This window comes from Tamandua tetradactyla, chromosome 1, assembly GCF_023851605.1.
Source record: "Tamandua tetradactyla isolate mTamTet1 chromosome 1, mTamTet1.pri, whole genome shotgun sequence".
Classification (NCBI taxonomy): Eukaryota; Metazoa; Chordata; class Mammalia; order Pilosa; family Myrmecophagidae; genus Tamandua; species Tamandua tetradactyla.
In genome coordinates, this window is record NC_135327.1 from 187,300,879 (window position 1) to 187,328,469 (window position 27,591).

Here is a 27,591-nt window from a genome sequence, read left to right on the forward strand (position 1 = left end):
TTAGCGTAATACCGTAAGTAAAGAAACAATATAAAGAGGCACAAGGACACATATCTGAGAGAAATGGTTTCATTTAATCTTATGACCTTAATCTCCTTCCTAAAGTAGGATTTAGGTTCAAAGTCCTGTGCATAGGAGGCAAGAAACATGAGTGGGGTTGGAGGAGTGATCACTTCTTCCTTCCCCCATTTTGCAGCACAGACTTTACCCCTTGGTATGGATGTACACTCACATGGGGTTTTCTTGCCACTTGGGCAGACAGGCCAGACTATCAGCTATTTCCTTCTTGACAGGCCAGCCCCAGTCCTCAAAGAAAGGAACCAGATTCTTCTGCACTTTTTCAGAGAACTTTTTCACCCATAGGTTCATCTTGCCAGCATTGTCTTCGGGCAGGTCAGAGAGGGTCTGGTACTCAGCAAAGAGTTGGGTGAATGGCTCCCACCCAAAGCCCTCCTGGAGCTGGGAAAAGTAAGAAGGGGCAGAATGAGTATCAAGCTTGTAAAAGGAACCCAAACATGCACGTTCACATGAATATTTAATATATAGCGATTACTTCTTCTTAACCATTAGCTTTTCTTCTTTTATTTGCCCTATCTCTCCACCCTATCCCTGTATGTAAATTCAATCTCACTCCTTCCACTTCTTGGCCACAAAAATATATACCCCCTCAATCTAGTAAGAGGATTCAAGGGAACTAATGTCTAATAAGAGTTAACATTCAATACATGACAGTTATTATCTGCAATTAAAAAATATATCCCCAGACCCTAAATGTTTTCCTAGGCATTAGGATGGGTTTTGAGCCTAGCTGAGGTGAGAAATCCTCACAGTTAACATGTTTTGCATATTGGGAACCCAAAAGCTAGGAACCTCCAACATTCACAGATAAAATAAAATCCTTGTTTTTTTATAGCCATCTGCAAGGTGACTATATTGCTTTTTGTAAAAAATATGATTTGGGATGAAAAAAAGAAGCAGGTGTGTCACAGGGGCTCAATAAGAGCGAGCTCTCTCTAAAAAAAAATTTATAGAGAGGCAGCCCACCTGAAAACCACTGGTAGAAATGGTGAAGGAGTTAGAGGGCTCTGGGATCACGAGAATGCTACATGACTGTGGGATCTGGTGGCCCCCATCTCCCTCTTTCTGCTCAATACCTGTAAATATGTTTCCAGAGCTGTCCACACACTCCAGTCTTCCAAGGGCGCTCCCTTGTCCAGATATGTTTCGATCCTCTTCTTTCGTTCTGGAGGACTCAAATCAGGGTGGGCCTGAGCTCTGGAGATACCCAGGACCATCTCATGCACGTAGACTGACCAGAGATTGCAGGTGGCCTCGGTGGTGTGTGGGGGGAACTCCCATCCACACTGCTGCTGGTTGTGGCCCAGCTCATGGATGGCTCCCCACAGACCTCTGCTTCTCATGTCAGTCTCGTTAATGAGCTCCTGCACCGACTCCAGGTGGCACATGATGGGGTATCCTGAATGCATCCAGCCTATGAGCACAGAAGGAAAACAGGGGGCATGTGTGGGTCTCCCCACACTCATCTCCCTTCACTCCTCTCTATTGTGCTAACTCTCCCTCACCATCCTGAATGTTTCAAATAATTTCTGAATCTCATTGCTGACTAGAATGAAGATGGCTTTCCTCAACTCAGCCAGAAACTGAAGCATACTTCCTTCCCTTCTCAGGCTTTCAAATATGAGTTATGCCTTCATCCTCACACTTGAAAATGAATACACACTACACAGTCATTCTTGCTGGGATAGTTAGTTTCATGGGTCAACGTGCCTAGGTTACAGTGTCCAAATGATGGGTCAAGCACTGGCCTGCTTGTTACTGTGAGGATATTTCATAGATGGGATTTGCATCCATAATCAGTTGATTGCATCTTACAGTCAACAAAGGAGATTGCCCTCAGCAATATAGGGAATCACCACATCCAAGCAATTGAAAGTCTTAAAAGCCAACAGAGAATTTCAGAAAACAGAAAAATTTTTGCTTCAATTTCAGCATTGGCTCTTGCTGAAATTCTTGCAACCTGCCTATGGAGTTTGGACTTGCCAGCCCCTACCCACAGTCACACGAACTAATTCCTTATTATATATATTATATGTATTATATTATTATAGATAATAAAGATATATATATATATATATATCTTAGTGGTTCTATTTCTCTGGAGAACCGTGACTAATATACTTCTAATACACTTGCTATAAATCAAAAGTTTCATTTTTTGTTGGTTTCCTTCTCGTGTAAGTCTGTGGCATTATGTTCTATGCTCGGATTTGAAATTCCTTGAGACTAGAATGTCAGTCTTTCTTTCAAAATGTAAATGACTGTTGCCCAGATTTACATGCTATGACAAAGATAATTTGTCCAATACTCCTCTGATGGTTTGAAGCTGTTTGGACCCCAGAAAAGATCATGTTCATTTAATCCATTCCTGTGGGTGTAGACCTATTGTGGGTGGGACCTTTTGATAAGGGTATTTCAATTGAGAAGTGACCCACTTCATTCAAGGTGGGTCTTAATTCTCTTACTGGGGTCCTTTATAAGAGGATAAAACACAGAAAAAGGAGAGGAAGCCACTGAAGCCAGAAGCTGGAAGCAGTGAAACCTAGGAGAGAGAGACCAGCAGACATCACGATGTACCTAGCCATGTGACAGAAGAGCTGAGACTCACTGGTAGCTGGTCTTCAGGGAGAAAGCATTGTCTGTTAATATTTTAATGTGGACATTTTTTTCATGGCCTCAGAACTAAACTTGTAAGGTAATAAATCCCCATCATAAAAGCCAATCCATTCTGGTATATTGCATTTTGTCAGCTTTACCAAACTAAAACAATTTCCATCTCAGAAGTGAGAAAACAGGTCTGAAGCAATTTTCTCCACATGGGAATAAGAGTTCCCTATTTTTCTTTATATGCCCCTTTTCCTCTAAACCATTTAATATTTAACATAATCTACTTTCCTCACTTCCTCTTTTCATTGTCAACTGACTTATATTTGAAGGAAATTTCATTTTTCATCCCTCCTTGAAACAGACTTCATTGACATCTGTGAACTCCTTCCACCATTTTTCACACCATTGTTTTATCATCCCATGAAATCTCATTTTTTAGATTTAAATTATTTACCATTTCACATGTATACATGTTTTCATCCCCATCAGAGTCCATATCTTTTCTTTTCCTTTACTTTACTGGTAAAAATTATGCCTCACATATAATGGACATTCAAACAAGGCAAAACAATAGTGTCCGCTGAGTAGGAGTATCTCCCCTGGAGCACCCACCAGCTGAGATCTGCACATCAGCAACAATCCTCTCAGGACGGAGGAAAGGGAAGGGTCTAGCTGCCAGCTTGGCTACCGCCTGCATCATCTCATCCCAGAGATGGAGTAAAGGCTTGGGGTCCTCCAGAGCACGGAGGTTTGCAGTTGGTACTGTCAAGATGATGTTGTCTGTTGCCAGCTCTCCCCAGGAAGCTGGGCTCTCCTGGATGCACCTCTTCCATTCCTCCTGGGATGTCTGACCTGTGAACAAGCATTACGGAACCTGTCACCCACTTTCCCAGGTTTTCCCTTGAGATGAAAAATACAACTTGAACTACAGGAGAACACTGAAATAATGAAGTGGTCTGCATGCTATGATATGAAGGCCAGGTCTCTACATACTTTTCTCTGTTCATTCCTGAAATCTTCATGGACATGGGGAGTTCCACATATCGTGCCTCCATTTCACCCCTAATAGGTCTTCCTCCTTCTCTCTACCAGCTCTCTGCCCTCCCCTTCTTTAGCATCCAGTGCATAAAACCTTGACATGGCTTACTCCCCCTCTTTCCTCAACTTTCATTCCAAATCTCCCACTTACCCAGCTTGTAGTATGGGGCAGGTATGGCCCTCTTCACGGTGACATGCACAGGGCCCAGTGTGCTGCCCTTGGGCACAATGATGTAGAGAAGTCCCCCCCAGAGGCAGGAGACTGACTGACTGGTTCTGTTCATGCAGCACTGGTGAGTCACCACTGGGGCTCGGGACAGCTTGCTGGCACCGGTCAGGTCATCGGTGTGGCAGCCAATCTGTACCTGGAGAGGGATTCTGCCATGTGTTGGAAGAATCAGAGTCCCTGGGGTGGGGTAGGGTTGGGGGGTGTGAATGGTGGCTCTAATCAAACACGTCCATGTAATTGTAGCTTGCCTTTCTATGAGCTATGAGTAGAAACCTTTGAGATTTTAACACTCCAATAGTCATAGGGACTAACAATTATGTATAATCATTTTTCCAGGAACTTAAACAGCTCCACAAAGGATCATTACCAGACACAAGTGCATGAGACACGAAAGTGTGAGAACACAGGCTGATTCTAAGGCGGATGATGTCTCAGGACAAGAATCCTGGGCTCTCATACCAGCACTTAAGCCACAGTGGTAATTCCAATTTGCGGAATGAGTTAGATGGGACCCTGGTCCACCCTCTGCTGAGAGGAGACCTATCCAGATTCAGTACAGGGTGGAGGATTCTCTCTCTACTCTTTGTCTGTGCCTCCACCAAGCCTTATCCTGTTTTGTCAGAAGTTCTGGAATTGTTTTTCTGAAGTTTAATGTAAATCAGCACCAGACTCATGAAAAACTATAAATGTGGTAAGAAATGACCTTCAGAATTGAGGAGGCTAGAAGAATCTTAATTCTAAGTGTATGACACATATTTGTGTGTGGTGGGATGAAATGGCATCTTTCAGGTGTCAAGGGAAAGACATGAAATTCAGAAAGGCTTTGTGCCATCGGAAGAATGGGTGAGGTACTGAACACATGCCAAGAGCTCCTTCTCACATTTGGAAATCAGAGGCTTAAGTTGGAGTAGTGGATCTGATATTAGGAGCTTTGGGACCTTCTATCATTCATGTAGTTTCTCTGAAATTAGCTGCCTCATCTGCAAGATCTGCAAAATGGGCAGAATAAACCCTTTCTGTACTCCTAGCTGCACTGTCATGACTTGGAACAAGATACTGGGTGGGAATCAAACAGATCTAAGGTTCTGAAAGAAGTTGGCTGGGAGGTGTTCTGGGCTTACCATCAGACCAGCAGTGGCAGCAGCTTCAGACAATGAGACTTCTGCATTTTGTCCTTCAAGGAGGTAGAGTCCAGTACTCACCCAGGAATCACCGCTGCCTGACAAAAGCCAAAGGAATGGCTGAATTTTTTACCCTATGTAACACTGTGTCCACCCGGAGTCTCACAGCCTCTGCTGGAGGAATGGCTTCTCCCCCATACACCTCAATTCATCTGTGTTTCTTTAAACTCATCCCTCCTAAACCCTAAGCAGAAACCCAATCCGTCTTCCTGAAAGTACATCAGAAAGACTGCAGCTGGTCCTCCTCAGAGTCAGTACCTGCAACATCCTGGAAAGTCAGCCAACCCCTCCATTTCCCCATAATCCTCTGGGTACTTCCTCTCCATTTCATACCTGGGTTGGTTCCATTGATCTCTACAGTGATGGGGTGTTCTGAGGGGTACAGACTGGAAGAGCAGGTTCTGATTCCAAGCCCCTGGGCCAACTGGGAGCAGTCAGTTCCAGAACGGGCCAGCTCTGTGGCCAGGGAAAGCACTACAGCCTCATAGGAGTCACTGGCAACTGGGTTTTCCCGGCTCACAGAAGGGAGGCCTGACTGATGCAGCATCTTCCTCAGGAGTCGGTGCAAAGACATATAAACAGGAATGCCCTCAGCAGGAATCTGCAGAAAGGCTGCACCATCTATTCCCAGCTTTGCCAGCCAGCTCTTTTCCAAGTTCCCACCCTTGTTGTTTAATAAAGCCTGGAATTCAGACAGTGCCCTGCGGAAGTGGTAGCCCCTCATCTCAGGTGTAGGGAGAGGAAAACAGCCCGGGTTTAGAGTCTGTCCTAGAATGCTGAGGCCAAAGCTATTGAGGATATGGTTACCAGGGAAACCAGCCAAAGCCGAGTAGCCTGGGTTCTGGGAGGCCCACCACCAGGCCTGGCCCCCAATCAGTAACCCTCCCCCCTCGGCCACAAACTCCCGTAGCTCCTTAGCCTCCTTGTCACTATAGGCCCCACAGCAGTAGACACACATGTCGCTGGTCAGATGGGGCTCCAGACTGCATTCCAGGCCATGCTCTGAGAGCAGGAGACACAGGTGTTTTAGAAGTGTGTTCACCCCAACTTTGCCTGACTGTCCTCTGCCCAACCAGTGCACAGCGTTGAGCAAAAAGTGCTTCATCTTGGGAGTACAGAGTATGTCCTCATGGGCGGCTAGCACAACCCGACCCCGGCCATAGCGGGAAGCTGCCAGGAAGCAGCCAAGTTTGTCATCCAGCCCCAGAGGGAAAGCCAGCACTCCATGCACCAGCAGCTGTGAGGGAATCCCTTCGGTCTTGATGTCCAGCTCTGAGACCCCTTCCAGGAGTTGTTGCTGATCCTGACTCAGATCCTCCCCACATCTGGAAAAGAGACAGAAGGGACAAAGGGGCTAAAGTCAACTAATTAATGAGCCCTTGATATGAGCTCATTGAATGAGAAATCTCTGTGTGGGTGGAAAGATGACATAGTTCATGTTAATTTTCTCATGATTAATAATAATATTCTGGATTTTAGCATGTAGAATTTTATTTTATCTACTCTAAGACATAAATTTTCACCCGTAAACAACTGATGACTTATCATTGTTTAACTGGCAGTGCTTGCTTTCTTAGTGATACATAAAATAATCCTGCTTCATACAATTGTTGTGGCCCTAATTTGATGAAATATTGTAGGGTGAGGCAATGACCTTATTTATGTATCTTAAAATGTACATGAATTCCCTAAAAGAATTCCATGGAATTTTCCTTATGTTATAGTCAATTAAGTGCTGGACATTCTAGCTTAGAGTTTATGTCTTTTCAAATAATAATTGAATGCATTTTTAAATATAAATGAACTGAGTTAGAAAAAAATAGTCTCTTATTCCTAAAGAAAGTAGTCCTGCTTATAAATTTCTCAGGGCTAATTTTTTGTAAAGGAAGACTGCAAAACACATACTGGAACCAGGAACTGAAAGCAATGACATCCAGGAGCAAAGGGCCAGCAAACATCGCCATGTGCCTTCTATGTAACAGAGAAACCCTGGATGTGATCGGCCTTTCTTGAGTGAAGATATCCTCTTGTTGATGTCTTAATTTGGACATTTTCACAGCCTTGGAACTGTAAATTTGTAACTTAATAAATCTCCTCTGGAAAAGCCAATCCATTTCTGGGGTATTGCATTCCAGCAGCTTTAACAAACGGAAACAATCCTATTACTGGGGTCGTTTTTAAGAGAATGAAATTCAGACAAAGTCACTGGAAACGAGAAGCTGAAACAGAATCCAGAAGAGAAAGAAGAGACAATGAGATGCCTCCATATACCTTGCCATATGACAGAGGGTCCAAGGATCACTGACAGCCAGCCCCAAAATGCCAGTCTTCAGGAAGAAAGTATCACCTTGATTTGGACATTTTTTTTGGTCTCAAAACTGTGAGTTTATAAATTCCCATTGTTTAAGTCAATCCATTTCATGGTATCTGCTTGAGCAGCCTAGGAAACTAGAACAACTACCTATTTTTATAAGTCCATATACTGAATAAATGGTGTATGAAGAATTTCAAGAAAATTAAAATTGGAATCAAAAGACCTGGACCAAACTTTGGTTCCATTTGCCATTCTAGACATTATGCACCACAAATTAATATTTTTATTGAGAACCGATTACATGCCGGGCAGTTTCAGGTGACTGGGCTATACCTGTGGACAGAATGGCTAAAAATTTCTGCCCTGTGGAAATTACATTTTGGTGTGTATCTGTAGGTATATGAGGGGAGTGAACAGTCAATAAACAACAACCCAATAAGTAGGTAAATTACATGGTTTGATAGAAGATGGCAAGTGCTAGATCTGTGCAAAGGGGATCAGGAATGCAAGAGTTGAGACAGAGGTTAACATTTTAAACAAGATGATCAGGATAGGCTGCATTGAAAAGTGACATCTGAGCAAAGGCTTGTGCAAGACGAGACTGTAGGGGAGTGAACAGTCAATAAACAACAACCCAATAAATAGGTACATTACATGGCTTGATAGAAGATGGCAAGTGCTAGATCTGTGCAAAGGGGATCAGGAATGCAAGGGTTGAGACAGAGGTTAACATTTTAAACAAGATGATCAGGATAGGCTGCATTGAAAAGTGACATGTGAGCAGAGGCTTGTACATGATGAGACTGTAGAAGATGAGGTAATCAGCTCTGTAGAGATCTGAAGGAGCATCTCAGGCCCCAGAAATTGCCAGTGAAAAGGAGAAGGTATCTGAAGAACAGAAAGGAGGCCTGTGTGGCTACAGCAGAGTGGAATCGGAGGTTTGGGAGGTGATAAGGAGGACACATCACATTTTACTTACTGTGGATGTGTCAACTGAAGGTCAGTAAGGAAGAAAACAAAGAAAAAGACATTTGCAGTGTTTGAACCACATTGACTAGGAGTATGGATCCTCCAACTCTCTCTAGTAAAAATTTACCATGCTATGGTCTCCTCTCTCAACCTTCTTTCTTCCCCACTGGCTATAATATGGCTTGGGTATGTGAGCAAGTGATCCAGGCCCCTGACTGCAGTGATTAGAGAAAAGATGGGATGCAAACCAGGCCATTGAGAGTAATTACTAGGATGCTTGCCCTAGATATTAAGAGAGAGGTTTTTTTGCTCCTAAGATTCTGACATGTGAGGAGCTTGTAAGCCTGGAGCTGCTGAGAGGCATCTTTTCACCATATGGAAATGACGTGCCTGAGAGTGAAGCCAACACAGAGGAAGACAGAGCCTGGGGATGGAGAGAGGAAAACCGAATTTGTATGATATTGCTTGAGTCTCTGAATCTGTATCTACTAGCAGGTCTTCCCTAGATTTTTCAGTGCAGGTCTTCCCTAGATTTTTTAGTTAGCCCCACAAGAATATTTTGACCTCTATATCATTTATTTTTGTATTCCAAATGAATAATATAGATTATATATTATTATCCTGCTCTGAGATTGCTTATGGTGAATCTGTTTCCATAGATATATCTAACTCTGGAGTATCTGCCAGGCTATTTGGGAGATTTTAAACCCATAGAGCTGAGAAACAGGCTCCTAAGTTGACATAGTTCTATCAAGACATGTCATCCTTTTAGGAGCTGCCCAGAAAACCAGTCAGACGACACTCACAAGAAATATCTGTCCTACATCTTTCCAATAGCTGACTAAAATGATTGAACACATTCATTCATTTGGACACACACAAGCACAGTAGTAATGAAAATGTGGGAAGTGTTTAGGGCAGTTGACAATACCTGAAGGAACTACATGGAATTTTATTTAACTTCTTTTAACACAAGAGACAGCAAAAATAAAGTTAAACAAGATGAGAATGCTAAGAGGAAAAGACATTGCACAGATTTAACAGACAAATAGATTCCAGAACATATGAAGAATTTCTATACCCCCCAAAGGAAAAACAGAACAATCCAATAGAAATTAGGTAACCTGACAATCAATTAGAATTATGAATACATATTCTCTTTGGTGCTACAATTCCACTGCAAGGAAATCTATTCCTTTGAAACTATAAAAGAGTATGTGTAAACATATATATCTTAATATTTTTCATTGTGCAACATGCTAGAGACAAAGTGAATGACCATCAATAGAGGGATAGTTGAATCAATTATGGTAAGTCCATACCATGGATTATCATACAGAAAGAATGAGAGGTATTTTAGGTGCTTTGAAGGGACTTACATGGGGAAACGTGTGCTATATGATTCCATTTTTTTGTAAAACTAAAAATAACCTCCATGACTGTAAATAAACATGTATGATTTGTATATATGAATATATGCTTGCATGTATACCTGTATTTATATCTTTGTATATAAATATGCATACTTACACACACGGGTTATATACAAATAATTACATTAGCATGAAGAAAAATATGATTTCATACTGGGATGTCAATATTCACTCCCTGGGAGGGGAATGGGAAGATGGTATTCAAGGTGCCAAGAAAGATAAGGCAAGGGAGAAAAAAAAAAAAAAACTAGAAAGGAAAACAACAGAAATTTTTACAAGTAAATGCTCACATAGCTCATGAAAGATAAAATGCACGTAAGATATATAGTGTTCAAAAAGATATAATCAGGCAAATATAAATTAGAATGGGATAAAACTTTCCACTCAGCAAACTGGCAAATATTGTGAAAATTTTGAATATCAAGTGTTGAAAAGAATGTGAGAAAGATAACCTCTCATACAATATGGAGCTCAATTAGGCAATAGCTGCTAAAATTAAAAAGGCAAAAAGACTATAGTGTTATACAAGGAGGTGGTACGGGGATATTTATTCCAACACTGTTGGTAAGAGTGAAAAAATAGAAGTTAAACATTAATTAAAAGTTAAATATTAATTAATTACTTAATATAGCACTGGCTAAATAAACTGGCATTTGCTCATAATATGCTTCACTATTCATCAGTTAACAAGAATAGATAGATTTTTGTGAATTAGCAAGGATAAATGTCCAAGCATTTTGTTGAGTAAAAAATGTTTTAACAAAACTAAATCTCCATTTATTTTCTATTTATTATTACAAATATTTTATATTTATTATTTCTATTTATTTCTATTTATGTACCTCTTGGCAACTATGGATCAATGGCATAAAAAAATCAAGTGTATGAATAATTTAAGCTGAATAACTAACAAGCTTAATTAGAACCAGAAGACAATATGGAATATCTCCTAGGCTCTGAGGACAAGAAAGAGAGACCCTGGAATTTATAACCCATCTGGTTGCTGAATAAATATAAAAGAAAAAAGGAGACATTCACAAACATGATACATTAAATTAAAAAACAATATGCAGAGCACCATACACATAATAAGAGTCTGAAACAATCCACATCAAACGTTTAATTTTAGTGGATACCTTAACAGAGGGGGTAAGACTGGGAATGCCAGTGTGGAATGAAAGCCAACTTGCCATTCTCCTCTTCATATTTATAAATTTGAATTTGTTCACAATCAGCTTGAATTATTTTTGAAATATTTTTATAAAAGACAAAGTATTTCTTAGAAAAAAAAAAAGAGAAAGGAAGAGAGGGAGAGAGGGAGGTAGGGAAGGAGGGAAGGAGCGAGGGAGCAAGGGAGGAAAAGAAATAGAGAACAAGCAAGCAAGCATAGCAGATGGATGTCTAGTAATTCTCAATAGATCATTTGACAATATTACTAGGCATCTCAGATGCCTATTTAGCAATATTCAAGTCTTGTATAATATCCTTTCATAATATTTAAATGTGGATAATAACATAATGAAAACAGCTACAGTTTCTAACAAGGTTTAATATATGTTAGACATTTTACACATATGCATGATCTAATTTAATTAGTACACTAAACCTGAAAGTTATTATCCTTACTTTATAGATGTGGCTTAGAAAATTCAGGCAGTCTACCCCATGTTACTTAGCTAATAGCAGAGTGTGCTGGTTTGAAAGATTATGTGCCCTGGAAAAGCCATGTTTTAATCCTAATCCATTTTGGGGGGGCAGTGGTTTCTTTTAATCTCTATGAAGCACTGCAGGTTGGAAACTTGATTAGATTATCTTCATGGAGATGTGATGCATGCAATTGTGGTTATCAATTTTTTTATTACATGGAAATGTGACTCCACTCATTCCAGGTGGGTCTTGATTAGTTTACTGGAATACTTTAAAAGCGAAAACATTTTGGAGAGCCAGTGGGCAGAGCCACAAGAACTACAGAGCCCACACAGCCAGAGACCTTTGGAGATGAAGAAGGATACATCTCTGGGGGAGCTTCATGAAACAAGACACCTAGAGAGAAAGCTAGCAGACATCACTATGTTCTCTATGTGCCTTTTCAGTTGAAAGAAAAATCCTGAACTTCATTGGCCTTCCTTGAGTGAAAGTAACCTCTTGTTGGGGCCTTAATTTGGACATTCTGGCAGCTAGCAAACTAGAACACAGAGGCAGAAAGCAAACCCAGGCTTGCTTATCTCTAAAGCCAATGCTTGTGTACATATATCAAAAATCTCTTGATCAATTACTGAATCTTTGGATGAAGCCCACAGCTCACCAGGTATATCTTGTGCAAAAGGAAGCTTTAAATAGACTTGAAGCTGTGAATAATAATGCATTTATAACAAAGGAAAAGTATGTGTTACCTGAGAGCTGGAAGGCAGGTAAAGGCACTCAGGAAGAAAAGGAAGAGGGAGATAGGGAATATTGCATGTCACATCTGAACAGACAAGTGAGGATTTTCTGAATGTAGATTATGAAATGATCATAATAGGAAGCTACAGCAATAATAAGGAAAGTCAGTGTGAAGACAGCTGCTCTTACTTTCATCATTCTAAGAGTTGAACATCTGTAAGTTATTTATACATTTATTTTTCTGATCATAAAGTAATGAAGTCTGCTGGTAGAAACCAAATATATCTTGATTTGGTGTGTGTGTGTGACAATTTTTCCTTTCAGATTGTAGAGGCTATAAGAATATTCTTTGGATTTAATTCACTGATACTATGTATATGACAGAAACACTAGAGTATAGGGCCAATTTTGTCTTGGAGTCTATCATATCAAGAAGAGGATTATAGAGAACTATGTTGATTGGGTGCTTAAAAAAACATTAGAAGTTCAAAGACCCTGATGAGCTTATTTACTTTTTCTGTATTTTTCCCTTTAAATAAAGATAAACTTTAGTATTCAAACTTTAAAATCTCTCATGATCATCACTAAGTAGTTCAGGTATAGATAATCAGAGAGGTGTCTTGAAATCATAAATATAATCTTCTCTTTTATTTTAAGTTAATAAGTACAGGGTAAAATCTCATTAGGTTTCAACTATGCCTATTAAACGCGTCTTGAATTAACCCATTAAATCCATCAGATTTAGGATAATAATTTTTAGTTCTCATTTTTGTAAAAAAAATCAGGTACAAAATTGTTCATTTTGTACAGACAGAATACAGATGCCACTCACTTGCAGGCACAGATAAATTCATATTTCTAGGTCAGACTTAAATTCTGTTTAGATCTCAGTGTCATGAGTTCACTGTTTTTCTCAGCTTTAGAGATGCTAGTCCTAGTTTCTGAAGATTATTGGGAATAGTAAAAGAGATAATATATATGTGAAAGTATATATAGCACAAATATGACACAGAATAGGAACTTTACAAACTTTTCTTTTATATGAACATATCTATTTTAGTTTTTACAGATGGCTAACTTTGAAATTTTCAGAGAAAAGATAAGCACAATGTATAACTGGAGATTTTTAAAAGAAGCAAAGTTATTCAGAAAAGGTCAATCAGAAAAGGTAAATTTTAGATTAAATTAGTTCAAACATAGAAAATGAAATAAAGGAAGGCCAGCATGTTCTGCCTTTTTAAGTTATATTGTAACTTTAGAGCAACAGAATAGAAAGCAATGATAGTCTTTTATAAAAATCATAAAATATGGAGTATTAATTATTCAAGCAATACAAAAAGTACAAGGTAAAATAAAACCACTTAAAACATCACTCCTCTGTAATAACCAGATATATACAAATGCATATAAAAAGACAGAAAGACAGATGATAGACATAAAAGGTAGAAGGAATTATATAAAAATGGAACAACGATGTACTTGCTAACTTTTTAATAAAAATCATTACATTTAATTTTATTTATATGAACAGATGAATAAGAAAACGAAAGTAAAATTACTGGAAGTGCTGAAATAAGAGTTCCTTCACCACAAGAGAGATTCATCACTTAAACAAACTATGGCTAAGAAAAAAGATTATGGATTCCTTTAATAAATTGGAATAAAAATATGCTTTAACTGAAAAAAAGCATTAGTTGACTTGCTATCACAAAAGTTTAAGGGAAAAAGGTTACTCAATGGACTTCTCAAGGATGCTTGAGAAAGTGTTAATCTGTGGTAGTTAGATTGAGTTGTCAACTTAGCCAGGTGAAGGCACCTAGTTCTGTTGCTGTGGACATGAGCCAATGGCACGTGAATCTCATCTGTTGCTGATAACATCTGCAGTTGGCTAGGAGGAGTGCCTGCTGCAATGAATGATGTTTGACTTAATTGGCTGGTGCTTAAATGAGAGAGCTCAATGTAGCACAGCCCAAGCAGCTCCGCATACCTCATCTCAGCACTCACAGCTCAGTCCAGGCCTTTGGAGATGCAGAAAGGAATCACCACCAGGAAAGTTGTTGGAAACCAGAAGTCTGGAGAGAAGGTCAGCAGAGATCACCCTGTGCCTTCCCATGTAAGAAAGAACCTCAGATAAAAGTTAGCTGCCTTTCCTCTGAAGAACTAACAAAATAAATCCCCTTTTATTAAAAGCCAATCCGTCTCTGGCAGCTAGCAAACTAGAACAGAATCTTACTTGAACTTCTTGCAATATCAACTGAAAAAATATATCCTCTGGAGATAAATGAGGGTCTAAGTGCTGCTATGTACCAATCACTGCTCCCAGGATGTCCTCAGCACACTGTAATTGATGATTTTTGTAAACCTGAACTTTTTGAAGGACAGTTACATTAAAGAGCAGGAGTAGGCAGGAGTGAGAACATTTGCCATGTTTCTAGTTTTCAGAAGTGGCTTCTGGGTTCTAGTTAGATTATCTCCTCCCTTTATTGTCACACCCCCACACACCCCTCCACAGCCTAAGAATGGTAGAGATTTGATTTCTGGATTCCAATCCCCCCCACCCCTCATTGGCCTTTTAGTTCTTCCATCATCTGTACAGTCAACTCCATTATATAGTAATCATTTCCAATATTCCAATTCTAAAAATTGTTTCCTCTTGGTTCTACAATGAATATTAAAGTAAAATAACTGGTGTGCCCCTCTCGTTAATTTAAACATAGGCGTGCAGTCCGCCCTTGTCCTTGGGGATAGGATGTGAAGGGATCTTTTATTTGTAGGAACTGCCCCTCCCATTGGCCCACACAGCTTGGGGTGGGGCAGGAAAACAACTTCCTTAAGGAGGTCCAGGGCCTTCCAGCAGAGTTAGAGAAACCTTCGGGGTTAGTCCACGGGCTTTGACCAAGTTCTATTGGCAGGTAAGTTCACTGAAAACTGCAAAGGGAAAATCACTATGAAGGAGCAATGAATCTGCGTTGGGGGCCTGGGTACAATACAATGTCCTTTTCAGAGCTGAAATTTCAGGTGGTTGGTCAGCTCTGGCCTGGGGTCCGGAAGCCTCTGAAACTCTGAAACTCAGCTCTGCAAGCAGCGTGTGTTAAGCCCAAATAAGAGCTACACTGGTGTCCTGTGCAGCTCTCTGGGCCTACACGGGCTTCAGCAGGACAAACAACAAACGTTTATCAGACTGTTGGGACCAAGTTCAACAGGGACACTGCATGTCAGGAAAAATGTCAATGGGACTGCTGGAAGGCTCACCCTTTCCAGTTTTCCCCTTGTTCCGACATTTGGTAACAGAATGGACTGGACTCCTTTAGAATTATGCTCCAGGAGTTTGGGGAAAATTTGGATGGCTGGAAGCCTCAGAAGGACAATCAGTATTAGACTTTGTGCTACTAAGAAGATAAGTTGAATAATTGGAAAAAGAGACAGGATACATTTGTACAGTAACAGATTCATGGATGATATCTGTTATTTCATTCATTTCTTACTAGAACCTGATAAACTCAGTAATTATTCTCTTGGACAAAGAGGCTGAAATAAATTCAGATTGTAGAGCTCCTGTGTGCTAACCCCCAAAGCTCACTCTTGCTCCTCAACAATCTAGGGGTTGACTACAAATTTGACCATTATTTAAACCAGGGTTTTCTGGGGGGATGGAGGGGAAAGCCACACAGAACATCTTTACACTTATAATGTACAAAGTTCCTTGAATTTAACGTTAACATTTTTCTGTGTAAAACATAGTGTTTTGTGTTAGTGCCTACCCTTCCCCACCCCACTCTCACAGAAGCTGTGTATTTGTTGGCCCCTCTTCCTATTCTGGCTCTTCTCTCAGCTCTTAAATGCCCATTTATTCTCCTCATACAGTTTCAGCTCAAACAAGGTCTTCAGAGGAGTCTTCCCCAACCATCTTATTGAAAGAAGGCCTGTCCTTCCAGTTTTACTATCATATTTCTCAATTTATTGCCTATAAATTAATTACCACAAGGATAATGCTCCAAGGATCTCCAAACATCCTTGTCTCTGTTCTGAGCTCTCTCTAAAATGTTTTCTTTTTTAAAGGATTCCGATAAACTAATCAAAACCCACCCTGAATGGATGGAGTTATATTCCTCTCCAATAAAAAGGTCACACCCACAATTGGGAAGAAGGGAAGAGAGGAAGGGTGGAAGGTAGAGGGGGAGGGGTAGAGAATGCCTTGGATATCATGGTGCCACTGATACAGACCTACACTATCTACTCTAATTTCATGAGAAAAATAAACTCCTCTATGGCTAAGCCACTATAGTAAGGTTTCTGTTACATGTGGTAAAACATAATTAGTCACTGATTCAACAAGTCATTTCAAACCCAATACCCAAAATTAAACTCTTGATCTCCTCTAATCTGTCCTCTCACTGTCTTTCACAGCCCAATAAATGACAGTATTTATCTCTCAGACCAAATGTCTTGACTCCTTTTCCCTCTCACTTCATATTCAGTCTGTCAGCCGAGACTTTTGCTTCCTACCTTTGAAGTGTATCCAGAATCTAACCTCTTCTCACTAGTTCCATTGCTACTAACCCTTGCCAGAATCACCATCAGCTCTCATGGTCCATTTCCATAGCTTCCTAATTGGAGTCCTGCTTCAACCCTTGTTTCCTACAGTTTATTACCCACCATCAATCAATGGGTTCCTTTTGAAATAAGTCACCTCATGTCAATCTCTGTTCAAAATCCAAAAATACCTTCCCATCTCACCGTGAATAAGATTGAAAGTTCTAGCCATGGCCCTTAGATGACCTCACCTCCTCTCACTCTAGCCCTTATTCAGCTCCAATCACATTTATGCTCCTGGAACATGCCTCCTTTGTTTCTGGAGCATACCAAGGAGGCTTCTGCCTTAGGTTTTCACCCCTGCTCCTCACTCTGCTGGAGAATCCTCTCATCACAGATGTTATGGTATGTATTGTGCCCCTCATAAAATATGTTGATGTTCTATAACATCAATACCCATAAATTTGATCTTACTTGAAAATAGGGTGTTGGCAGATGTATTAGAAAAAAGACAAAACGACATTCTGGATTATGATGGGCCTTAATCCACTAAATTTGTCTTACAAAAAGAGAATAAACAAAGGGGTAAGGCCATGTGAAGACAAAGGCAGAAACTGGAATGATGGATCTACAAACCAAGAAGTGCCAAGGAATTCTAGCAAAAACCAGAAACTAGAAGAGGCACGTAAAACTTCTCCCCTATAGGTTTCAGAGGGAGTATGGCCCTGCTGACACTTTGACTTCATACATGTATTTTGAGACAATAAATTTCTGTTGTTTTAAGCCACCTAATTTGGGGAATTTTGTTATAGCAACCCTAGGAAACTGAGACAACAGATACCCCCACGGTTTTCTGCTCACTTCCTTCAGGTCTCCTTTCAAATTTTAAAAGAAAAGCCTTCCAAGTTGGCTGCTTGCTTGTTTGCTCTCATATTCATTCCCCACTCTTCTTTGCTCTGTATTGAAGGAAACTCTATTTTCAAGGGCCCCTTGCTTCCTGGCTTCTAGGAGGTTCAGCCATTGGGAAGCAGTAGAGAGAGGAGAGAAAGAGAGGAAGGGGTTGGGGAGGGATAGAGGAAAGAGCCAAGGTATGTGTCGCCCTGCTCTAAGCTATGTCTCTGGCAATAGCTGTACTTCCTCTGTAACTCCAGCTTCCAACAGACAGTCCCTTCATCTATAGTCCCAGATGCTGCTGGACCAGCTGAGCCTGGCACCAGTTTCTACCAGGTGGCTGCAGTGTCTGAGTTCCAGTAACACCATCACCTCCCTCTGTTAGTCCTGCTGTTGTTAATCTCCCTAGTTACTTCACTGTCCCTTGTTTGGTTTTTAGTTCTTCTATCACCTGCATAACCAACCCCCTCTATTAAATTTCTTCTGGTTTGAAATACCAACTAAATCTGACTGATACAGCTTCGCTGATTACCCTCTACTCCCCTCCCTGTCACTCTCTACTCATCCTGCCTTATTCATCTGTCTCTTTAATTGCTTATTCCTTCTGCCAGAATATAAAGCTTCTGAGAGCAGGACTTTGTCTGCTTTGATCTCTGCTACATCCCCTGTGCCAGAATGCTGCCTGGCATATAGTAGGTGCTCACACAAATACATGATCTTTCATTTACTTGAGTGATATCAATAAGCATTCTCTATGTTTCACTCATAGATATTGGAGATAGAGAGGCAAATAAAACAAGACTTTATGTTAAGCTGATTGCTGCTTTGGTCATAGAAGGAGATGTCAGTGAGGACCCAGCTCATTTTGTGCCTTAGTGCATTTTCATTATCCTGTTATTGATTTGTGGATGATTCCAAAATTTGACGGAAAATTATGTGTGTTAAAATGGAAGCTCAATGAAGAGGAAAGTCAGAACCATTGGTTAACATGAGTCAGACCCCCTGATTGGACAATAGACACTCACCTGACTTGGAGTGGGATCTTGGGCATCTCCTTAGAGACCTTCAAGTGGCCCGTTTCCCCATAGGCATCGGTAAAGTATACTCCAGCCACACTCGTCACCCGGTTCCCAGGGAAACTGGACAGCACCTTGTCGCAGCCATGCTGACTGGCCCAATACCACGCTTGGCCCCCAATGAGCAAGCCCCCTCCACGCTTCACAAACTGGATCAGGTTTTCAGTCATGGTATCATCGTAGGCATTGATGCAGTAAGCTCCCAGAGGGTCACCTGGTTCTGTCTCAATTTGTGCCTTTATGCCACAGTCTTGAAGGATGTTTACTAGTGATGCCAAAGATGGATGCACTCCAATGGGAGTCCCAGGGGAGGTACAGAGCCAGCCCACTGCATTGAGAAGAAATCGAGCCAATCCAGCATCCATCAGGTAGCCCTCATGGGAGACAATCACCAGGCGGCCTTGGCCATAGGAGGAGGCAGCAATGAGAACCTGGCCCTTGTCGTTCACCATCACTGGGAAGGCAGCCTCTCCAATAAGAAGGAGTTCACTGGGGACAGGGTCTTTGGGGATATCCCAGCTTGTCACTCCATTCACAAGGGCCTCAAAAGCAGCAGAGGGTATGGTTGCCATGCTCTATCAGTGCTGCAGAGGAAAGCAGAGACTCAGCTTGGTTGGCAAACATGAAGGAATGAGTGAAAAAACACAATTAAATGGACTCATTCAAAAAACACTTATTGGGTTTCCTGCTGTGGTCCAAGAACTGTTCTAGCACTGGAGGCATAGCAAGGAACAAAACAGGCAAGTTCTCCACTTTCATGAATCTAATATTTTTAGAGGGGGGCAAGACAATACATATATAAGTAGATAAATAAAATACAACAAGTAATAATTGTGATGAAAATAAATGTGATATAACTGGAGTGACTAGAAGACTACTCTAGATTGGGTGGCAGTAAAGGCCTCTATGAGAAAGTGACATTTAAACTGAAACCTGAAATGCTGCAGGAAAAGAGCATTCCAGCAAAGGGAAGAACTCGTTCACAGTTCCAAATCATGAAGCTAATTGATTGAAGAAGGAGAAAGAAATACCCTCCAGTCTGGCTAGAGAGTAATGGGCAGTGCTAGGAGCAGGAACAGAAACTGAGACGGTGTGGGGGAGGGGCTAGACCTGTCAGGAGGAGAAGGTCACAGCTAGTTAAGATAATGAGGAGAAATAACTTAATATTTTCTCCCTGTGAACAAAAAGTTCAGCTGACCTGTCAGAAGCTGCATTTTGTGTCCAAGGTCTCAATGAAGTGAGTTGGAAATGCCTCCTAATTTATCATGTCTGCCCTGATGGGTGAGATCCACACCTCTGTCTCAATAGCATTCCGTGACTTCTGGTGGTCTTTTAAAAATCAGTAAGTCTAAAATGGAAGCTCACTATTCCCTTCCAGTCATCTCCTCTTGGATCAATTACTTAAGCTTCAATTTTATTATCAATAAAAAGAGAATAATACATCCCTTGGAGTATTATTTTGAAGATAAAGAGAATATATATAAAAGCAGCTTGCCCAGGTCTGAGACATGGTGAGCATTGAGAATATGTCAGTGATGTCTCTTCATTACCCCTTCTAAGTTCCCCAGGTGACCCCCTTAGCCCACCTCTGTCTTCCTTCAGTGGCAGCTGTGGAGAACTTTGCTGTGCACTCAATGCCTCTTCACCAAAAGCATTGCCCATGTATCTGAGCCAGTGGGACCCCAGCTGGTGGACAATGGCAGCCTTGAAGAAAAGGGTGAGTTAACAGCCTCATGGAGGATGGAGTTAGTGGATCCATGCCACAGCTGATGTCCTCTCTGAGGTGCATTCTAGAGTTTCTTCAAAGAACACTAGAGGAACTGAGCTCCAATTGCCGGTAGTGGTAAGCAGCTCAATAACACATACTTCACTGGCCTTCCTTTTCACCTTGACTCAGTCTCCTCCTCCCTCTGGCTTTCTGAGGTCAATTCTCAGGTAAACTAGTGGTCCTCAAGTCCTTGTATCAGGCTTTGTTCTTGGGGAGATTCTAAAGTATTAGAATCTAAAGTATTAGAATATTAGCTAATAAGCTAATTCTGCTTATTCACAGAAGCAGAGAAGTGGCAGTAGGTTCACAGAACCACATCCTGGTTTTGCAGCTGTAAGCAAGCAAGCTTATCTACAGAAGCAAAAAAATGCTATTAGCTTTTGCAAAAACAGGTATATGTAATTCCCACATCCTGGCCCCATAACTGGGTGTTCTTCATGGGCCTGGTGGGTGGGTGGGTGGATTTTCCACCTGGCTGGGGTCGAGCTCCTGGTCCCTTACATGTGTGTGTTTGTGCACTTCATTATAGAATTATAGAATGATAGGGTCAGCATTCCAGTAACATATTACTCATCTCCTTTTTTTTTTTTCTTCCCTTTTCTTGGAAAACTAGAGATGCTCAGAGAAGTGAAAGAATTCATTTGTCATCTGAGAGGAAGCAATGACAGGAGTTGGACTGAGGTTTCCTGATCTCTCTTCATTGCTTTTTTCTACTCCTCACACTTACAGCTGAGATCACCCACCCACATGCTTTACGCTCCAGCTGGCTATTGGCTCACTTTTGTGAATTTTATAAATATTAGGAAAGAGGTGGTAGATGGGAAGGGGAAGGCAAAAGAAAGGAATGGAGTTCTACAGAAAATACTGGACATGCTCAGGGATACCAAGGCTACCTGAGATTTCGTGGGAAAAAGTCTGGCACCGCCAGCTCCTGCCCGGAGTGCTCAGCTTTTACCTTGCACCAGGGATGAATCTGAGGATTCTCATTAGGGAAGTTATATGATTAGGGTGGCTTCAGGAAGATTGCAGATAAGAATAAACCCAGAGGGTGATGTGATAGTGACTTAGTGGCAGAATTCTCGCCTGCCATCCAGAGACCCAGGTTCGATTCCTGATGCTTGCTCGTGCCAAAAATCAAAAAACAAAACAAAACAAAAAACAGAAACTAAAAGACCAGATTGGTTTACTCCAGACGTGAATGTTAATTAAAGGGACTGATGTCTGAGAGAGATGTAGTAAAAAATGACTGACGAAATTTGGTGGTTGGCTGTCTATGAAAACAGGAAAAAGGAAGGAGGCAGATGTGACCAAAGAGAGTTGAATAATAAAGCTAATTAAGACTCCAAATTGGCTTGCAGTTTTTGAATTTTGTGGTCTCTCTTTTGGTGCGCCCCACAGCATTGGGAGGTCCCAGCGAGATTATCCCTAACGGGATATCTGGTGACCACAGGTCCTGGGGACCACCCCCGGAACCAAGGTCCAGCCTAGGGGAAGGCCTCAGAGAGATGTTCCTTTGCCCCAGGCAAGGACCAGGGACTGGGCTGGTCCTACAGGACCTTCCGAAATTATACAAAATCTGGTATCTGGTGGAGTCATCTGGTTCTGAAAACCTCACCGGTGAGTACAGGTCTGTTACTGGATCGTCGGGGACCTCTGGAAGGCTGGACGCAGCATTACTTCCAAGGTCCAGTCCCAGAGCAAGACGTTGCCTGGGGCTTCTGGTTAGGAATCAATTAAGAATAAGGCTTTCTGTGTCTTGGTTTGGTCTGTCCCTTCTCTCAACTGTTGATCTCGTCGCATTCTGTCTCGTTCTTGTCATAATTGCCATGGGTCAGTCAAATTCATCTGTCTGTACTCCCCTTCAATGTGTTCTGAAAAACTGTCAGGAATTTCAGCGGAAGGCTGGAGACTACAGAGCCCCTGTCAGTGCCTTCAACTTCAAGAAATTCTGCTCATGGGAGTGGCCAACTTTTGGTTCTGGGTGATCTTCCCAGGGGACCACAGACCTATCTATAGCTTATAGAGTCCAAAGGACGATTTTTAGTGATCCAGGCCACTCTGACCAAATTCCCTATATACTAATTTGAATTGAAATTTTAACAGAAAAACCCAAGTGGTTACGGTCTTGCCTGCATACCCAAAAAAGAAGACCCCCCAAAGCCAAAACGGCCCTCATACTGAAAAACTCTCAGAAAGAAAAGACTAACGGGGTCCCAGTATTGACGGGACCACCAGAGGATCCACTCTTAATGGACCCTCCCCCATACCCAACAACCCCTCCACTCCTTCTGAGACCAGAGGGGAGAAGTGGTCGAGAGGTGGCAATCCGCCCCTCTGATAGCCGGGAGGTGACATTCAGCACCCCCCATCTCAGAAGTGGCTCTACTTACCACCCCTCTTCTAGTACACAGTCACTGGATTCTTCTGGGGCCCCAATTTTACCCTTAAGACAGGTTGGCCATGCCCTGGGGGGTGACCACCCACCTTTCATGGTCTATGTCCCCTTTTCCTCTAGTGACCTGTATAATTGGAAAAACCAGAACCCCTCTTTCTCTGAAAAACCCCAAGGACTCATCTCCCTTTTTTACACACCAGTCCACCTGGGATAACTGCCAACAACTCCTTCAGGCTCTTTTCACCTCTGAGGAACGAGACCGAGTTGGGTGAGAGGTAAGGAAATTAATTCTTGGACCTGACAGACAGCCTACTACTGAGCCAACTTGATTGGAGGCTGTGTTCCCCTCCACCCATCCTGGATGGGGCCTCAACAATGATAGAGGTAAGGAGGCTCTCAATCGGGTATCACCAGACTTTGCTCCAGGGAATACGAGCAGCGGCCAGGAAGTTGACCAACTTCTCTCGGTTAAGTGAAACCATACAGAAGCCAGACGAATCCCCGGCCACTTTCCTTGAATGCCTCCTTGAGGCATACCACTTGAATACCCCCATAGATTAAGAGGCACCTGAAAACAGGGGAGCTGTAAATATAACACTTGTTACCCAGTCAGCCCCAGATATAAGGAGGAAATTACAAAAATTAGAAAGATTTGCGGGAAAGGTGCTGTCCGAGCTGATAGAGATTGCCCAGAAAACCTTCAATAACAGAAATGACCCTGGGACCACACAGTCAAAGAAAATAGCTAGAATTTTGGTATTCGCAATAGCCAAACAGGAGAATCAAAAAGGTGGACAGGAAACTGTTAAGGAAAGAAGGGGAAACCAAGGAAAAAAGGAAAACACTATCCTCCAGTAGGGTTGAAGTTACCTTAAGGATACCCCAACCAAAGCAGATATGGGAATTCTTGGGGGCAGTTGGATATTGCCAACTCTGGATTCCCGGATTTGCAGAAATAGCCAAGCCCTTGTATACTAGTACAGAGGGAAAAGAGGAAACTCTAACCTGGACTGAAACTGAGCAAAAGGCTTTTAAAACGCTGAAACAGGTGCTTGTAAGCACTCCTGCCTTAACCTTGCTTGACCTGTCAAAACCCTTTCAACTGCATGTTGCTGAGGCCTGGGAGATAGCAAAGAGAGTCCTAACCCAAATATCAGGACCATGAAAAAGGCCGGTTGCCTACCTGTCTAAGAGGCTAGACTACGTAGCAGCCGGATGGCCAAACTTCCTCTGGGCCATTGCTGCCACCGCTATTTTGGTTAAAGAAGCATCCAAATTAACTCTGGGGCAGGAGTTACACATAGTGGCCCCACATTCAGTAGAAACATTACTAAAAAGCCTGCCCGAGAGATGGCTCTCAAATGCCCAGATAACCCAGTATCAAGTACTGTTACTAGATCCCCTGAGAATCTGCTTCCTAAAAGCGATGGCCCTTAACCCCGCCCCCTTACTCCCGGATGATAACCCGTCCGAACCCATCTACGACTGCTGCGAGGTCCTGGTATCCCTCACAAACCTGTGGGTTAACCTCACCGACAACCCCTGGCCAAATCCTGATGAAGAATTATATACAGATAGGAGCAGTTACATCTCGGAAGGAATCAGGTATGCGGGGGCAGCAGTAGTAACTGTGGACCGGGTCATCCGGGCTCAGGTCCTAGGACATGGGACTTCTGCCCAAAAAGCTGAACTGATAGATCTGACCCAGGCTCTAAGGTGGGGGAAGGGGAAGGTTGTCAACATCTACACGGACAGCAGATATGCCTTCACAACTGTGCACGTCCATGGGACACTATATCAGGAGCGGGGATTTTTGACATCGGGAGGAAAAGAAATAAAAAATATACCAGAAATACTCGCCCTACTAGAGGCTACCTGGTTACTGAAAAGGGCAGCTGTCATACATTGCAAAGACATCAGACTGCCAAAACTCAAATCGCCAGAGGAAATGCCCTGGCTGATAAAACGGCAAAAGGGATTGCCCAAAAACCAGTGGGGACACTGCAGATACTTTCTGTTTTACCAGGGTGAGTGCTGCCGAGCTCTCCAGAACATACCAGGGAAGAAATTAAACTAGGTGAAACACTGGGCACCAAAACAGATTCGGATGGTTGGAAAATTCTCCTGGATGGGAGAATCCTGGCACCAGAACACCTAGGACACAATTTAGTTGCCCAAGTTCACCAAAATACACACCTGGGCAGTACAAAACTAACTGAACTCTTACAGAGAGATTACTACATTCCCTGACTACAACAACAAGCCTGGCAGATATCATCCAGATGCCACATTTGCACCCAGGTAAATTCTGGCCAAGGGAAGGAGATGCCCCAAGGAACCAGGATGAGGGGACAAGCCCCAGGAGAACAGTGGGAAATAGACTTCACGGAAATATTACCTGGTCTGTATGGTTTTCATCGACACCTTCTCCGGATGGACTGAGGCATTTCCTACCAGAACCGAAACAGCACAAATAATAATGAAAAAACTAAATTGAAAACAAAATCATCCCCGGATTTGGCTTCCCGACTAAAATGGGGTCCGACAATGGGCCGGCGTTCATTGCCCAAATTACCCAATTGTTAGCAAAAATATTAAATATCAAATGGAAATTATATTGTATTTATAGGCCACAGAGTTCAGGGCAAGTTGAAAGAATGAATAAAGAAACTTTGAATAAACTAAAGCTCAAGACTGGCGAAAACTGAGTGAGTCTCCTTCCATTTTCCCTCCTAAGAACTAGATGTACTCTCTATGTTAACGGAATTACCCCATATGAAATAACGTTTGGGCAACCACCCCCACTAATTCCTAAGTTGAGGGGAAGAGAAAATAGCTGAATTAAATAACCATTCTCTTCTAAAATCATTACAGGCCCTGTAATCTGCCACCCAGCAAATTTGGGAACTGGTAAAGGCAGCCCACCCGGGACCAACAAATCCTGCCCCTAATAAAGATCTAATTCAGGTGCAGCCCAGAGAACCGGCCTGGATTAAAAAGCTTCAGCCAGCCACCTTGGAGGCCCAGTGGATGGGATCCCTAATTCTCATATTATTAAGCTTAATATTTGGACCCTGTATAATAAACTGTCTGACAGCATATATTAAAAAAAAGAATACAAGCAAAAAAATTACTGGTCTTGCGAACCCACTATCACCACATCCCCGCACAAGAACAAGATCCAGAGACAACGATTTGATTCTTTCCTAAAATCCAGTGGGAAATGTAAGGGACCAGGAGCTCGACCCCAGCAGGTGGAAAATCCCCCCCAGGCCCATGAAGAACACCCGGTCATGAGGCCAGGATGTGGGAATTACACATACATGTTTTTGCAAAGGCTAATAGCACTTTTTTTGCTTCTGTAGATAAGCTTGCTTGCTTTGTACATAAGCTTTGTAGATAAGCTTGCTTGCTTTGTACATAAACTGCAAAACCAGGATGTGATTCTGTGAAACGAATGCCATTTCTCTGCTTCTGTGAGTAAGCTTGCGGTTTCAGCCTTTATAAGCCCACCCTGCAAGCCCCACCGGGCAGCTCTCTGAATCTTCCTTCTTGGGGGGTTTCTGAGGTTGTCGCCGCGGGCTAATAAAGACTCCAAATTGGCTTGCAGTTTTTGAATTTTGTGGTCTCTCTTTCGATGCGCCCCACAACAACACATACGCACCTTTCTCAAATTCGTGACTCGCAGGTTATAAGAAAGGAGAGAAATGTGTTTTGGAACAAACTGTCAGAATGGTGAAACAAAAATAATAAACGAAACAAAAATTTAGACTTAAGAGAAAACACCCGGACTGCCGGAATGACTTCAGGAATGCTTCTGCCAACTTGGGGGCGCACCCACCGTCTCCCCTGCGCCTGAAGGCAGTTGGTAACCCTGACTTCACCCCACCAGCGCCCTAAAAGAGAAAACTCACGCTTTGATACTCCGCGCCACTTCGGGACGTGTTGGGGAGCCGTGCCTTCCGCCGCGGTGTGGCGAGAAGCTGCCCGGGAATGGGGAAGTCGAGCAGGGCAGAAAGCGGTGGGGCGAGAAGCTGCCCGGGATTGGGGAAGTCGAGCAGGGCAGAAAGCGGTGGGGGCGGGCCCGGAGCCTCCTCCCCGCGTCGCTCCTCCCGGTGGGCCGCACCTGGGGCGGCGCCGCGCGACTCTGTGAAACGTCCGCCGGGTCCGGCCCTACCTGTCCCCCCGTCCTGAATCTGCTTTCCCCCGCCCAATGAGGGATCCTAGGAGGCAAGAGAGAGTCCTGCAACGTTCTCATTGGGTGAGAAAAGCAAACGCCAAGTCTCAAATCAACCAGATTTGGGGCAAATAATCCCCCAACAACCGTGTAAACCACGGCGGCGGGTGAGAGCCACAGCTGCCGCGGTTCCCCTAGCCCGGCGGGCGACTGCGTTGCAGAGTGGCCTCCTGGTGGTGAGCACAAGGCCCTGCATGGAACTCATCCCAAAAGGAAGAACTGACATTTTGGTTTGGGGTTACACGTAGGAATCACGCCCACTGATATTCTTGCTGAGACGTAAACTTGCTTGTGACATCACCGAAATAGGTCCATAAAAGGCTGCAGAAATTACAGCTAAGCTATACAGTGGCTGCTGCTTTAATTTCTACCTAAGAGGGTCGGGAGGTGAAACTCAAGATGGACAAGTCCTAGGAGATGTGCAGTGAATCTGCTTTTGCACAACTTTGCATAACAAATG

General features: G+C 42.6%; 1 protein-coding gene and 1 long non-coding RNA gene across 3 annotated transcripts in view; one reads left to right on the forward strand and one right to left on the reverse strand.

The window, feature by feature from the left end:
• Positions 1-55: 55 nt before the first annotated feature.
• Positions 56-27,020, reverse strand: LOC143673689 (TRPM8 channel-associated factor 2-like). Of its 2 annotated transcripts, none has more exons than XM_077148522.1 (8): positions 26,809-27,020; positions 18,681-19,315; positions 5,392-6,458; positions 5,074-5,171; positions 3,875-4,088; positions 3,298-3,537; positions 1,155-1,492; positions 56-459 (listed from the first exon to the last, which is right to left on the reverse strand). In XM_077148522.1, the coding sequence occupies exons 2-8, from the start codon at positions 19,301-19,303 to the stop codon at positions 229-231; spliced, it is 2,811 nt and encodes a 936-aa protein (XP_077004637.1). In that variant the 5' UTR covers positions 19,304-19,315; positions 26,809-27,020; the 3' UTR covers positions 56-228. The 2 variants fall into 2 exon arrangements, with proteins under 2 accessions (XP_077004637.1, XP_077004643.1); XM_077148528.1 differs by having other exon boundaries at positions 5,467-6,458; positions 26,809-27,015.
• The window catches only part of LOC143673711 (uncharacterized), a 40,994-nt gene continuing 40,414 nt past the window's right edge, over positions 27,012-27,591 (forward strand). The window contains exon 1 of the long non-coding RNA XR_013170540.1: positions 27,012-27,155. This is a non-coding gene — a long non-coding RNA (uncharacterized LOC143673711). The remainder of the gene's footprint in view (positions 27,156-27,591) is intronic.